This window comes from Micromys minutus, assembly GCF_963924665.1.
Source record: "Micromys minutus genome assembly, chromosome: X".
Lineage (NCBI taxonomy): Eukaryota > Metazoa > Chordata > Mammalia > Rodentia > Muridae > Micromys > Micromys minutus.
In genome coordinates this window covers 80,738,307-80,751,756 of record NC_137970.1, presented here as the reverse complement: position 1 = coordinate 80,751,756, position 13,450 = coordinate 80,738,307, and the positions used below count along the sequence as shown (strand labels likewise).

Here is a 13,450-nt window from a genome sequence, read left to right as displayed (position 1 = left end):
ATAAAAGTAAAGCACAGGCTTCAATTATTAAAATCGATTGGGTCTTAGGTTTGGATGAAGTGAATACTAGAAATTATCTGAAAGTTCATGTGGACTTGGTAAACAGAAGCCATGCTTTAACTAAGGAGGAGAGCTTCTAAGATTCCCCCATAGGAGCCACTTGAAAATGTAGACACAACCAAGCTTTCTGTGTGCTGTATATTTCATATGCACACATGAGTATAACAACATTATAAACACTGTAAGTATTTAACAATAGCAAAGGATAATATGAAGGAAGTATGACAATATACTATAATGAGTTTTAAAAACATCTTAATATTAATTTTAAGAATTTTAGCTGATTATTTCCAGAAAGTTGGCTGCACGTAATTGAAATCATGGGAACTGAAACTACAAATATCACTGTGTAATGAATATGTCATTGCAAATGAGTGGAGAAAACGATTAAGGCGTATCTTACAACACAAGCCATAAACCAGGATGCTTTTCATAAGAGTGTTCACACAGGTAAAAAATAAATTGACATACTGAAAAAATTTTTGAGGATTAATATATAATCTCAAAGTGCATAAGATTTGTTCTAATAAATATTACTTAAAGACAAACTCATAAATGTGTAAATTTTCTTTCACATGCCTAGGAAAATAAAGAGCAAAGGATAAAATAATAAAACTCACAGTATGTGCATGAAAACAAAATTTCTTTTTTTTTTAACCATTATTCAACTTTATTTTACAAAACAAAGATAAATGTACAGATTTTAAACATTTTTTTGCTTAAAATTATACATTTTTGTCAGTACTGTTTTTTCAGACATTGAAATAATTTTTACATAAAACCATGTGAATATATTTTTTTAGTCAGTACTTGATTTTTTTCAAGGGCTTGACAGTATGCATTGAAAACCTAATAGTTAGAATAAGCTTAAAGTACATGCAAAACAAAACGCAACATGGAAATAGTCAAAGTCTTCTTGTTTTGTAAATATATGTATATTTTTTTGTTTTCTTTATTTCTTGGATTTCATACAGTCTGTGAGTTGTTTCTGGGGAAGTGCAAGCCTCTGGGGTTAGCATCCCACTATCAGTGACTGCATATTATGTCTGTTCTTTTGTGACTTGGTTATCTCACTAAGGATGATATTCTCTAGATGCAGCCATTTTCTTAAGAATTTGGTTAAGTCATTGTTTCTGGTGGTTGAGTAGTATTCCATTGTGTATATGTACCACAATTTTTGTATCCATTCATCTTCTGAAGGACATCTGGGTTCCTTCCAGCTTCTGGCTATTATAAATAGAGCCGCTATGAACATTGTGGTGCATATATCTTTGCTGTGTATTGAAGTGTCTCTGGGGTATATGCCCAGAAGTGGAATAGCTGGGTATTCAGGTAGTACTGTATCCAATTTTCTGAGGTATCGCCAGACGGATTTCCAGAGTGGTTGTATTAGCTTGCAACCCCACCAACAGTTGAGAAGTGTTCCTCTTTCTCCACAGCCTCGCCAGCATCTGCTGTCATCTGAGTTTTGGATCTTGGCCAATCTGACTGGTGTGAGGTGGTATCTCAGGGCTGTTTTGATTTGCATTTCCCTGATGGCTAAGGATGTGGAGCACTTCCTCAGGTGTTTCTCGACCATTCGGTGTTCCTCAACTGAAAACGTTTTGTTTAGATCTGTACCCCATTTTTAATAGGGTTATTTAATTCTCTGGTGTCTAGCTTTTTGAGTTCCTTGTACACCTTGGATATTAGGCCTCTATCTGATGTGGTGTTGGTAAAGATCTTTTCCCATTCTGTTGGTTGCCGTTTTGTTTTCTTGACGATGTCTTTAGCCTTACAGAAACTTTGCAATCTCATTAAGTCCCATTTGTTAATCTTTGACCTTAGAGCTTGAGCCAGTGGTGTTTTGTTCAGGAAATTTTCACCTGTACCTATGTGTTCTAAGGTTTTCCCTACTTTCTCATCTAATAGTTTCAGTGTATCTGGTTTAATGTGGAGATCTTTGATCCACTTACACTTGAGCTTTGTACAAGGAGATAAGAATGGGTCTATTTTCATTCTTTTGCATGCTGAGTGCCAGTTTGACCAGCACCATTTGTGGAATAGGCTGTCCTTTTTCCATTGAATGTTTACAGCTCCTTTGTCAAAAATCAGGTGACCATATACATGAGGGCTCATTTCTGGATCTTCTATTCTATTCCATTGATCCACATGCCTATTTCTGTACCAGTACCATGCAGTTTTCAGCACAATTGCCTTGTAATATAGCTTGAGGTCAGGAAGAGTGATTCCCACAGATGTTTTTTTGTTGTTGAGGATGGATTTCGCTATTCTAGGTCTTTTGTTATTTCATATGAAGTTGCACATTGATCTTTCCAATTCCATGAAAAACTGGGTTGGAATTTTGATGGGGATTGCATTGAATCTGTAGATTACTTTTGGTAGGATGGCCATTTTTAAGATGTTGATTTTTCCAATCCATGAGCATGGGAGATCTTTCCATTTTCTGAGATCCTCCTCAATTTCTTTCTTTAGTGGTTTGAAGTTCTTGTCATACAGGTCCTTCACTTGCTTAGTTAGAGTCACACCAAGATATTTCATAGTTTTTGTAACGATTGTTAAGGGTACATTTTCCCTAATTTCTTTCTCCACATGTTTGTCCTTTGAGTTCAGGAAGGTTACTGATTTGTTTGAGTTAATTTTGTATCCGGCCACTTTGCTGAACTTGTTTATCAGTTGTAGGAGTTCTCTGGTGGAATTTTTGGGGTCACTCAAGTACACTATCATGTCATCGGCAAAGAGTGATGTTTTTATCTCTTCCTTTCCAATTTGTATCCCCTTGATCTCCTTTTGCTGTCTAATTGCTCCAGCCAGGACTTCCAGTACTATGTTGAATAGGTAGGGGGAGAGTGGGCAGCCTTGTCGAGTCCCTGATTTTAGTGGGATTGCTTCAAGTTTCTCGCCATTAAGTTTGATGTTGGCTGTTGGTTTGCTGTATATTGCTTTTATTGTGTTTAAGTATAGGCCTTGGATTCCTGTTCTTTCCAGGACTTTTAACATGAAGGGGTGTTGGATTTTGTCGAATGCTTTCTCAGCGTCTAGTGAGATGACCATGTGATTTTGGTCTTTGAGTTTGTTTATATGGTGGATTACGTTGATGGATTTCCTTATGTTAAACCATCCCTGCATCCCAGGGATGAAGCCTACTTGGTCATGATGAATGATCGTTTTGATGTGTTCTTGGATTCGGTTTGCAAGGATTTTGTTGAGTATTTTTGCATCAATGTTCATAAGTGAGATTGGTCTGAAGTTCTCTTTCCTTGTAGGGTCTTTGTGTGGTTTAGGTACGAGGGTTTTTGTAGCCTCAAAAAATGAGTTGCGTAATATTCCATCTGATTCTAACTTTTGGAATAGTTTGGAGAGTATTGGTGTTATATTCTCAATAAAAGTCTGATAAAATTCTGCACTGAACCCGTCTGGACCTGAGCTTTTTTTGGTTGGGAGGCTTTTGATGACTTCTTCTATTTCTTTAGGTGTTATAGGGTTATTTAGATGGTTTACTTTGTCTTGGTTAAACTTTGGGACCTTGTATCTGTCTAGGAATTCATCCATTTCCTCCAGATTTTCCAATTTTGTGGAGTATAAGTTTTTGTAGTAGAATCTGATGATTTCTTGAATTTCCTCAGTTTCAGTTGTTATGTACCCACTTTCCTTTCTGATTTTGTTAATTTGGATACTCTCTCTTTGCCCTCTAGTTAGTCTGGCTAGGGGTTTATCAATCTTGTTGATTTTCTCAAAGAACCAACTCTTGGTTTTGTTGATTTTTTCAATGGTTCTTTTTGTTTCTATTTGGTCTATTTCTGCCCTAATTTTGATTATTTCTTGCCGTGTACTCTTTTTGGGTATATCTGCTTCCTTTTGTTCTAGGGCTTTTAGCTGTGCTGTCAGGTTGCTGATGTGAGCTCTCTCCAGTTTCTTTTTGGAAGCACTTAGGGCTATGAGTTTTCCTCTCAATACTGCTTTCATTGCATCCCATAGGTTTGGGTATGTTGTGTTTTCATTTTCGTTGAATTCTAGAAAATCCTTAATTTCTTTCTTTATTTCTTCTTTGACCCTGCTATCCTTTAACAGAGCATTGTTTAGTTTCCATGTGTATGTGGGCTTTTTGTTGTCTTTGTTGTTGTTCAAGACCAGCCGTAGACCATGGTGATCTGAGAGGATGCATGGGAGTATTTCAATCTTCTTATATCGATGGAGGCTCGTTCTGTGTCCAATTATGTGGTCAATTTTCGAGAAGGTGCCATGGGGTGGTGAGAAGAAGGTGTATTCTTTTACTTTGGGATAGTATGTCCTGTATATATCTATTAATTCTAGTTGGTTCAAAGTCTCTGCTAGTTTTGCAGTGTCCTTGTTCAGTTTCTGTTTCCCTGATCTGTCCATTGGTGAGAGTGGGGTATTAAAGTCTCCCACTATTATTGTGTGGGGTGAAATGTATTTTTTGAGCTTTAGTAGGGTTTCTTTTATGAATGTGGGTGATTGTTTATTTGGAGCATATATGTTAAGGATTGAGAGTTCCTCCTGACAGATTTCCCCGGTAATGAGTAAAAAGTGTCCTTCCTTATCTTTTTTGATAACTTTTGGTTGGAAATTTACTTTATTTGATATTAGAATAGCCACTCCAGCTTGCTTCTTGGAGCTGTTTGCTTGGAAGTTTTTTTCCCACCCTTTTACTCTGAGATAGTGTCTGTCTTTGTCTCTGAGATGAGTTTCCTGTATGCAGCAAAAGGCTCGATTTTGTCTATGTATCCAGTCTGATAGTCTATGTCTCTTTATTGGGGAGTTGAGACCATTTATGTTAATAGATATCAAGGAATAGTGTTTCTGTTTCCTGCCATTATTGCTTTTTTGGGTTGAGTTGTGTCTGTGTTTTTTTCTTCTTTTAGTTTTCTTGTTTAGAAGTTTTCTTGTTCTTACTAGGCTGTATTTTCCCTCATTGTATTGGGTTTTCCACCTATAATTCGTTGTAGTGCTGGGTTTGTGGTCAGATATTGTGTGAAGTTTGATTTGTCTTGAAATATCTTTGTCTCTTCATCGATGGTGATTGATAGTTTTGCTGGGTATAGCAGCTTGGGCTGGCACTTGTGCTCTCTTAATGAGTGCATGATGTCTGTCCAGACTCTTCTAGCTTTCATAGTCTTTGTTGAGAAATCGGGTGTGAGTCTGATTGGTCTGCCTTTATATGTTACCTGACCTTTTTCCCTTACTGCTTTTAGTATCCTTTCTTTACTTTGGGCGCTTGATGTTTTTACTATTATGTGTTGGGAGGTATTTCTTTTCTGGTCCAACCTATTTGGAGTTCTGAAGGCTTCTTTTATGCTCGTGTTCATCTCATTCTTGAGGGTAGGGAAGTTTTCTTCTGTGATTTTGTTGAAGATATTTACTGTGCCCCTTAGTTGATACCCTTCTCCCTCTTCTATTCCTATTATCCTTAGGTTCGGTCTTCTCATTGTGTCTTGGATTTCCTGGACATTTTGGGTTAGGAGATTTTTGTTTTTTGCATCTTCTCTGGCTGTTTTGTCTATGTTTGCAATGTTGTCTTCTGCCCCCGAGATTCTCTCTTCGATCTCTTGTAATCTATTGGAAATGCTTGCTTCTGTGACTCCTGATTTCTTTCTTTCTTTTTTTTTTAAGATATATTTATTATATATAAGTATATTGTAGCTGTCTTCAGACACATCAGATGAGGGCATCAGATTCCATTACAGATGGTTGGAGCCACCATGTGGTTGCTGGGATTTGAACTCAGAATCTCTGGAAGAGCAGTCAGTGCTCTTAACCACTGAGCCATCTCTCCAGCCCCTGATTTCTTTTTTTGGTGTTCTGACTCTAGGGTCATCTCTTTTAGTGTTTTCTTTATTGTGTCAATCTCTGTTTTAATTTCCCTCTTCCATTCCTTTATTTCTTTGGTTCTGTTTTCCTCTAGTTCTTTGAGTTCTTTGAGTGTTTTTCTTGTTTCTTCTTTAAAAGCTTCTGAATCTTTTTGCTTTTCCTCTCTTTCTTGTTTAAGTAACTCTATCAGCGTCTTGAGGCATGATTTCAGGTCTGTGTCTTCTTTTTCTGGAGTGTTTGGAGTTCCGATGTTTGCTGTTATGGGAGAGCTGGGCTCTGGTGTTGCTAGATTGTCTTGGTTCCCTTGGGATATACTCTTTCTCTTTCCTCTTGCTATTTTGTTGTCAGTGATATGTTCTTACCTTTCCCTTGTATCTGGTCTGTGTCCCTGGTTCTCCACTGGTTGAGGTGTCAGATGTGTCGAGCCCTGTTTTATGCCTCAGAGTCCTAGAGTGTGAGCAGAAGTTCCAACGTTCTGTTTCTGATTCCTGGATCAGGCACGGCAGGGCATGGCAAGGCAGGGGGTGCACTTTTCTTGTTTACTCCACAGAGATCTTTCTGCACCCCTGCAGCCCAGGTCTCCCACCCACCAGTTGCTCAGCCTCTATGAGCCGCCGATCTGGGTGGCAGGTAGGCCAGGCTCCGCTCTGCGTCTGGAAGTCGCCTCCAGGTGGAAACAGAAGTTCTAATTTTCTGTTCCCAATCGCAGTTGCTCAGCCTCTATGAGCCGCCGTTCCGCCTGGCAGGTAGGCCAGGCTCTGCTCGGAAACAATATTTCTAACAAATAGCTTAGCAGAACATGAAAGTACCAAATCACCAGAAAGGGGCAAATGATGTAAAATACAGGGCACAGGAAGACAAAGGACACTTTGATCTGTGAGAAGCATATTCATAATTATAAAAGAGGAATGCAAATTGAAAGTCTAATGAAAGGTCACTATTCTACCATAAAGACACATAGAAAAGGTTCTTAGTAATGGAGATGAAGCTGTATGGAAATACACCTTCTCCTTTGTTGCCAAATCAAGGATAAACCATGTATGTTTGGAAAATGGTAATCTAGTAATAGGTATAAAAAAACCACATGTACATGCACAGGCACATATTTCCCATAATTTACCTTACTAATTCATACTTATTGATGCAAAAAGAATTAATCAAAGTTTTGCATCTTAACAGTTATGTGTTATAGCAGCAAACTATTGAAAACTATATGAACATGAAAGGGAACTGATTAATATTAATAGATTATATATACAATGAAACTGAATGAAGGGATAACATATCTTGAGAACACTGATATTAGAAAAACACAAGATAAGCATCACACATCTTATTTTCAAAACAAAGTGGATGAAACTATGGGTGTGTATTCAGGAACCAATGAACACGGGAGGATAAGAGTTTTTCATTGTATTCCTAATACTTATTTATCATGAATAAAACGAATATATTATTTATTGAAAAGAAAACACATTTTATTTAACAAAGAACTCCTTTGCAACATCACAAATGTGCATTTATAAACACACACACACACACACACACACACACACACACCTCAGTACCACACTCTAAGCAACTGAGGTAATTGACCAGTTTATTTTACAAACTTATATGTTCATGAAAAGGAATATACCAATGAAGAATAATCATATATATTACTTTGAAATACAAATATCCAGTCACACAAAAGTGCACTTTAAGCTGTAGAATCTAAAATGTTTAGAAAGCAGTTCACACTCCCACTCTATAAATAATGAAAAGAAATTGCAGCAAAGGTTAGAATAGTCTTTAAACTTAATGTACAAATGAGCACATCTTCATAAACTTTTGTACTATTATTAAAGTCTCAGTTAATGCTAAATTATTTTAAAATAATTATAATGTAACTTCTTTTAATAAAACACAAATATTTACTCTTAATATGCATAATAGGCAAGAAGCTCTGGCTCTGTTCCCAGATAAACTCACATCCAAGAAACCCAGCTTTTTCTGTGGTTCAAATTACATTCTATTTCAAAGCACTCATTTCCATAACATAGCTGAAAATTAATCAATTTGTGTTCCCACTTCATTTTCAGAAGACTGTTGCTTAAGTTCCAGTGTGCTGAGAAGTGAAAGAAGTTCCTGCGTAGTTTGTGACTTAGAACCCTGTGCTACTTCCTTGCCATTCCTGGGTGGCAAGCCTTGTATTCCTGCTACTCCACTTTCTGTGTTATAGCACCTTGGAAATTCATTTGAATGACCCATGTATCAGAACTGTGAATGGTGTATCTATCAGAATTGTATGTAGTCAGTCAGTTAGAGTTTTAGTATTTCCTTAGTGTTCATGTTCTATTCAGTGCATTTTAGCACAGGACCCATTTACTGTTGAATCAAAAAAAAAAAAAAACAAAAACAAAAAAACAAAAAACAAAAAACAAACAAAAATAAACCACCAAAAATCCTTTCTCCTCACAGTTGTGTCCTCATTCTCACAACACGTCTGGTATAGCTAGCTGTATATTAAAACATCTCCTCCTTTCTTTAGAAGACTACCTTTCGATATCCATTTGATTTTCTTAATCCTCTAATGATATGGTACACCATAATTATATGAAATAATAAAGCTAGAGGAAAAATTTTGTTAAGTCTCTCTCTTTTTTTTTTTTTTTTTTTTTTTTTGCTTTTTAGGCAAGTGGGTAGAGCTAGACCTTTCACATTCCACTTTACAAGCCTATCTAACACAGATAGAAAATGGCACTGAGCCAAAAGAGCCATTAAAAAGTTAAAAACAAAAAAAGAACAACTCTTCTTGATCTCTAATTTCACTATTATCTTTTCCCCTTCATAATTGAACTTTAACACTTCCTAGTAGGTAGAGGAAAAATGATTGTAGAGACAGTTATTTGAGATTCATGCTACTGACCTCCTCTGTCCAGCATCTGCAAGTGATTTCCAGAGATGCTGGAGTACACAGAGTTAGGGAGTTGATTCAAAGTGAGACTCCACAGTAGCCTCCATGAGATCATTGTCCTTGATATGTAGTGATGCTACTGTTTTGTCTTCACCCCTTATTCATGCTCACTTAGCAAGTCCAATAATTTCATAGTTTGGACTTTGGTTAAATCATAAAGTAGTCTGCCATTGGTATTCATGCGGGGTGAGAAGATGTTTATTTGCATCTCCCCAGGAAAAGTTTAAGGTAAAAAGAATTCCAAAAACCATATACAACAAACAACATCCTATTCAGGAAAAAAACCTGAATATGACAGTAATGTTCAAATTTAAACAATAGCAATACAAGCTAAAGATACACATTTTTTGAATAAGTGCAGGTACCACTATTCATCAAACAAATCTCTCATCATAGCAAATAAAGAACATCTAAAATCATCAACAACCACAAAACCACATACAACTGGACAAAAACAGAGATCAGTGTATTTTGGAGAGTCCAGCTTTTTATTAGCATTCCTGAATCTATGACTCAGAGAACCATTACAGAAGAGGAAGAAATCATTTAAGAGCAAGATAACTAAGAAGTCTGTTCCATGGCAGTCAAGACTGGAACAACAGTATCAATGCACAAGCTAATGTAGAAACAGGACGATTTTATGGAGTTCTATTCCTAGACAAAAGACTATGGATTAATTAATCACTGCTTGGAGAAAAATTAACCTTTCCCAGGCATGGGCCCCTTGATTTTGATTACTGCTCTCTGTCTCTCTCTGTCTCTCTGTCTCTCTGTCTCTCTGTTTCTCTCATATATATATATATACATACATATATATATATACATATATATACATATATATATACATATATATACTTTATATCAACTTAGAGTATGGGAGTATAGGAGGGGTTCAAGGGAGGGCAACTTGGAGGAGCTTGAGGAGGAAAAACAGGAGGGAGGGATGCAATCTATTTTAATTAAAAAAATACTTTATAAATAAATTCTAGGATAAATCAATACAGAAAATAAGGGTTCCTTCAACTCTGTTGTTTGATTTAAGTAGTATTTTCTCATTGCAATTCAGTTAGCTTCTAGTTGATTTAATAGCTTGTCTCACATGTAGGGTGTTTTAATTTCTCTGCTGTTGTTGATTGGCTACTGAAACAAATACCTTTTGTCCCCGAGGTCCTGGAGGTCCTTCTGGACCTGGAAATCCTGGTAAACCTGGATGGCCTTCTAATCCTGGAAATCCCCTCTCTCCCTGTAATTAAACAAGAATGTAAAGGAAGATCACTTGTGAACTTTTAAGGACAGACAGTTGTATTTCAGAAAGTTCAAACCACTGTAACTTGAAAGTAATGCAACATGAACAAGTCTGTAAAATAAGAGAAGAAAAATATAAATCATCACAAATAAATATTATATATAGCGAATATAACCTCTTTGCTACTTGCAGAGTTAGTATATCAGAAATAAAGTTAGAAAAAGTAAAAGAAAAAACAATCTAGTTCCAGTATATTTCCCAAAGTACAAAATAGTTACATGTTGGGTTTTTGTCTGGCATTCAGAATACATCTCTGTCAAATGTTCAGCATGTGATATGTGTATTTTCAAAGCGAAAGTACTACCTGGGCTGCAGAAATAAATGGGAATAAACCAAAGACTGACCATAGAGGATGATGGTCAGTGAAGTAGCCAGGCAGATAAAGCCTGACGAAGTCAATTCTCAGGAACCACAGAGTGGAAGGAGAGAATTGACTTTGGCACTCAGACTCTGTGACTTGTACTCATACACACACACACACACACACACACACACACACACATGCATATGTATGCTCACACACAGACACACATACACACGGAGATATACACTAAAGAAATAAATGTAAAAAATATTTTAAAAAAGTGTTATGTACTTTTGTTATGTATGTTTGATGGCAATAAAATTACCTCATCTTTCCCCTTCCCTTTCTACCTTCCTGCCCCTCCCAGGTGTTCATCTTCCAATGTCCTTCCACTCAATTTGATAGCCTTTTTTCTTTAATTATTTTTGTTACATACATGTATGCACAAGTAAAAATTGTAAAAATTAGAAAATACTAAAGGCTTAATCATATTGATATCAATAAAATGTTAGAATCCTGAAACTCCCTCCCATTATCACAGAACTAGAGACAGAAAAGCTGATGTTATACAATAGCAAAAGGATCTAGAAGAACAATCTTGAGACTTTCAAAGGTAGAACTTTGCTATAGTAATATATATATATATATATATTATATATTATACATATATATTATATATACATATATTATATATTATACATATATATTATATATATGTATATTATATATGTATATTATATATATATCTGAGCTAACCATATGGTTTTCAACCTAATTTCTTAAAATGAATAGTAAGAAAAGCTAACACTAGTGGTGTGCCTCCATTTGCTTCCTAGGTATTCATATAATCTTTTTAACCCATTATCGATTTGTGCTGTAATTTTCACACATTTACAGACTGAGTGTGAAGTGGTTGCCTATTGCTGAAAGACAAACTTTAGAACAAACAAACCGCAGAGTTATTCTGCTTGCCTATGTTTGAATTAAAAAAAAAAAGATTTGTGAGATAGTATTATTCTCTTTTTACTATCTTTTAAATATAATATAAGTATTACTTAGATTATTTTATCACCTTCTCTCTTCCCCTGGAAAACTGAAAGTAGTAATGTTAAGTTCTTATTAGCAACTCTCTTAAACATTTCCACAGGCACTTAAAACTCAGACTGTAAACGGAGCTCACCTCTGTTGACTGTTTTCTGTTTGCCAGACTGTTTAAACTCCTTCACTCTTTTGCTTTATCTTACTTCTTACTCCCCATTTTAAGACAAAGTAAAATTATTATTTTCAATGTATGTGTGAAAAGTCATGACAGAGAAGTTTTATAATTTTCCTATGTGTAAACTTGATACAGAGAATATAGCTCATCTGTCTCAGTCAGAAATTTATGTTAACCTGGATACCACCTTTTCCTTTACCTCGACATTCAAACAATCATGGCTTCTTCAATGTTGTATTCTTGGCATTCAATAGAACAAATATTCAGTATACATCCATTTACAAGTGAACATCATTAATTTCTAGTGAATGTTTTTATACAAATCCAGAAAAAGCTAATATTTCAGATTTTGATAAATTATACAAAGGAAAACTATTTTGTGATAAGTCTAGTTTACTTATTGCATGGTGATAGATATCAAACCTGAAGTCTCAGATATAATACAAAGCCAAGTATTCTACCACTGGGCACATCCCAGTTCACCAGCTTAAATAAGATTAATCAACTGGTTTAGTAAGATACAAGATTTGGAGTTTAAAAAGACTTCAAAACAGCACCTCTTTCAAGAAGGGCCAGAAACAACTCACAGACTGTATGAAGTCCAAGAAATAAAGAAAACAAAACAAAACAAAACAAAAAAAAATCTCTATACAACAAGAAAACTTTGACTATTTCCATGTTACATTTTGTTTTACATGTACTTTATGCTCATTGTAACTATTAAGTTTTCAATGCATACTATCAAACCTTTAAAAATATCAAGTACTGACTAAAAATATATATTCATACAGTTTTATGTAAAAATTATTTTAAAATCTGAAAAACAGTACTGACAAAAATGTATAATTTTATGCAAACAATGCTTAAAATCTGTACATTTATCTTTGTTTTTTAAAATAAAGTTGTTAAAAAAAGAAGGGCCATTATAATAAACAATAAAGATGTTTCCTTAAAATGAGAATAAAAATAATTGTCTATTGGGAGAGAGTCTCGTGTGAGTTGGGTGGCCTCCAACTTGCTGTGTACCCAGTATGGCCTTAAACTTCTGGTTCTCTTGCTATCTGAGTGCTAGTATGGCATGTATATGTCACTACAGGCAGCATGAGAATATGACTCCAAAGATAATGTAAAATTGCCCAAAAACACAATTGGCTGAGGACATAGGAAAGTATTAAGACAAAGTGTTATATTGGTAACTAGTGGATAGTATTTTCAGTTAGAATATTTCAAAATGTGCAAGTTAAAGGCTACGCTCTCAGTGAAGGAATTAAAACAATGACACCTTCTTTTGTAGAATTATTTTGTCTGTGTAATATTTGTCCTTATAATTTTGTACCACAATGAGATAGTTGCCACAATATAATTAGAATTTTAGCTGCTGTCAAAATGAAAACTGCAGCTTGTAACAGACCCACTTAAAGAGCTTCTCAAAACCAATTATATTCCACCATTACTAGAATGAGATGGGTAACTTGGTAGTGGAGCCTGAAAATTTGTATTTGTAACCAGCTCAAAGCTAACAGTTTTGCTATCACACTCCTTAGATAAACTGCTTTTTCTTTTTCAAATTCTATTTTTCTTTTTCACATATTTGCCAGTAATGTGTGGTTACTACATGTTTACTGATTGTAAACAGTGTTTCCCTTTAAATTAATAAATAAATTAACTTTATCTCCTTCAAATTCCAAAATGTAGCATCTATGTATTGTTTTAATAATTTTTCGTCTTTTATATTATTGATTGTGTTTACTTGGTAAGCTTTAATTGCATATTGTA

At 35.2% G+C, this 13,450-nt stretch overlaps 1 protein-coding gene across 2 annotated transcripts in view; it reads right to left on the bottom strand.

Moving 5' to 3' along the window:
• The window catches only part of COL4A5 (collagen type IV alpha 5 chain), a gene marked incomplete at both ends in the record, with an annotated part of 196,303 nt that overhangs the window by 108,878 nt on the left and 73,975 nt on the right, over positions 1-13,450 (bottom strand). For both annotated transcript variants that reach the window (XM_080910484.1, XM_080910485.1), the window contains one exon: positions 10,002-10,091. In XM_080910484.1, coding sequence (XP_080766610.1) covers positions 10,002-10,091 — 90 coding nt within the window. The remainder of the gene's footprint in view (positions 1-10,001; positions 10,092-13,450) is intronic.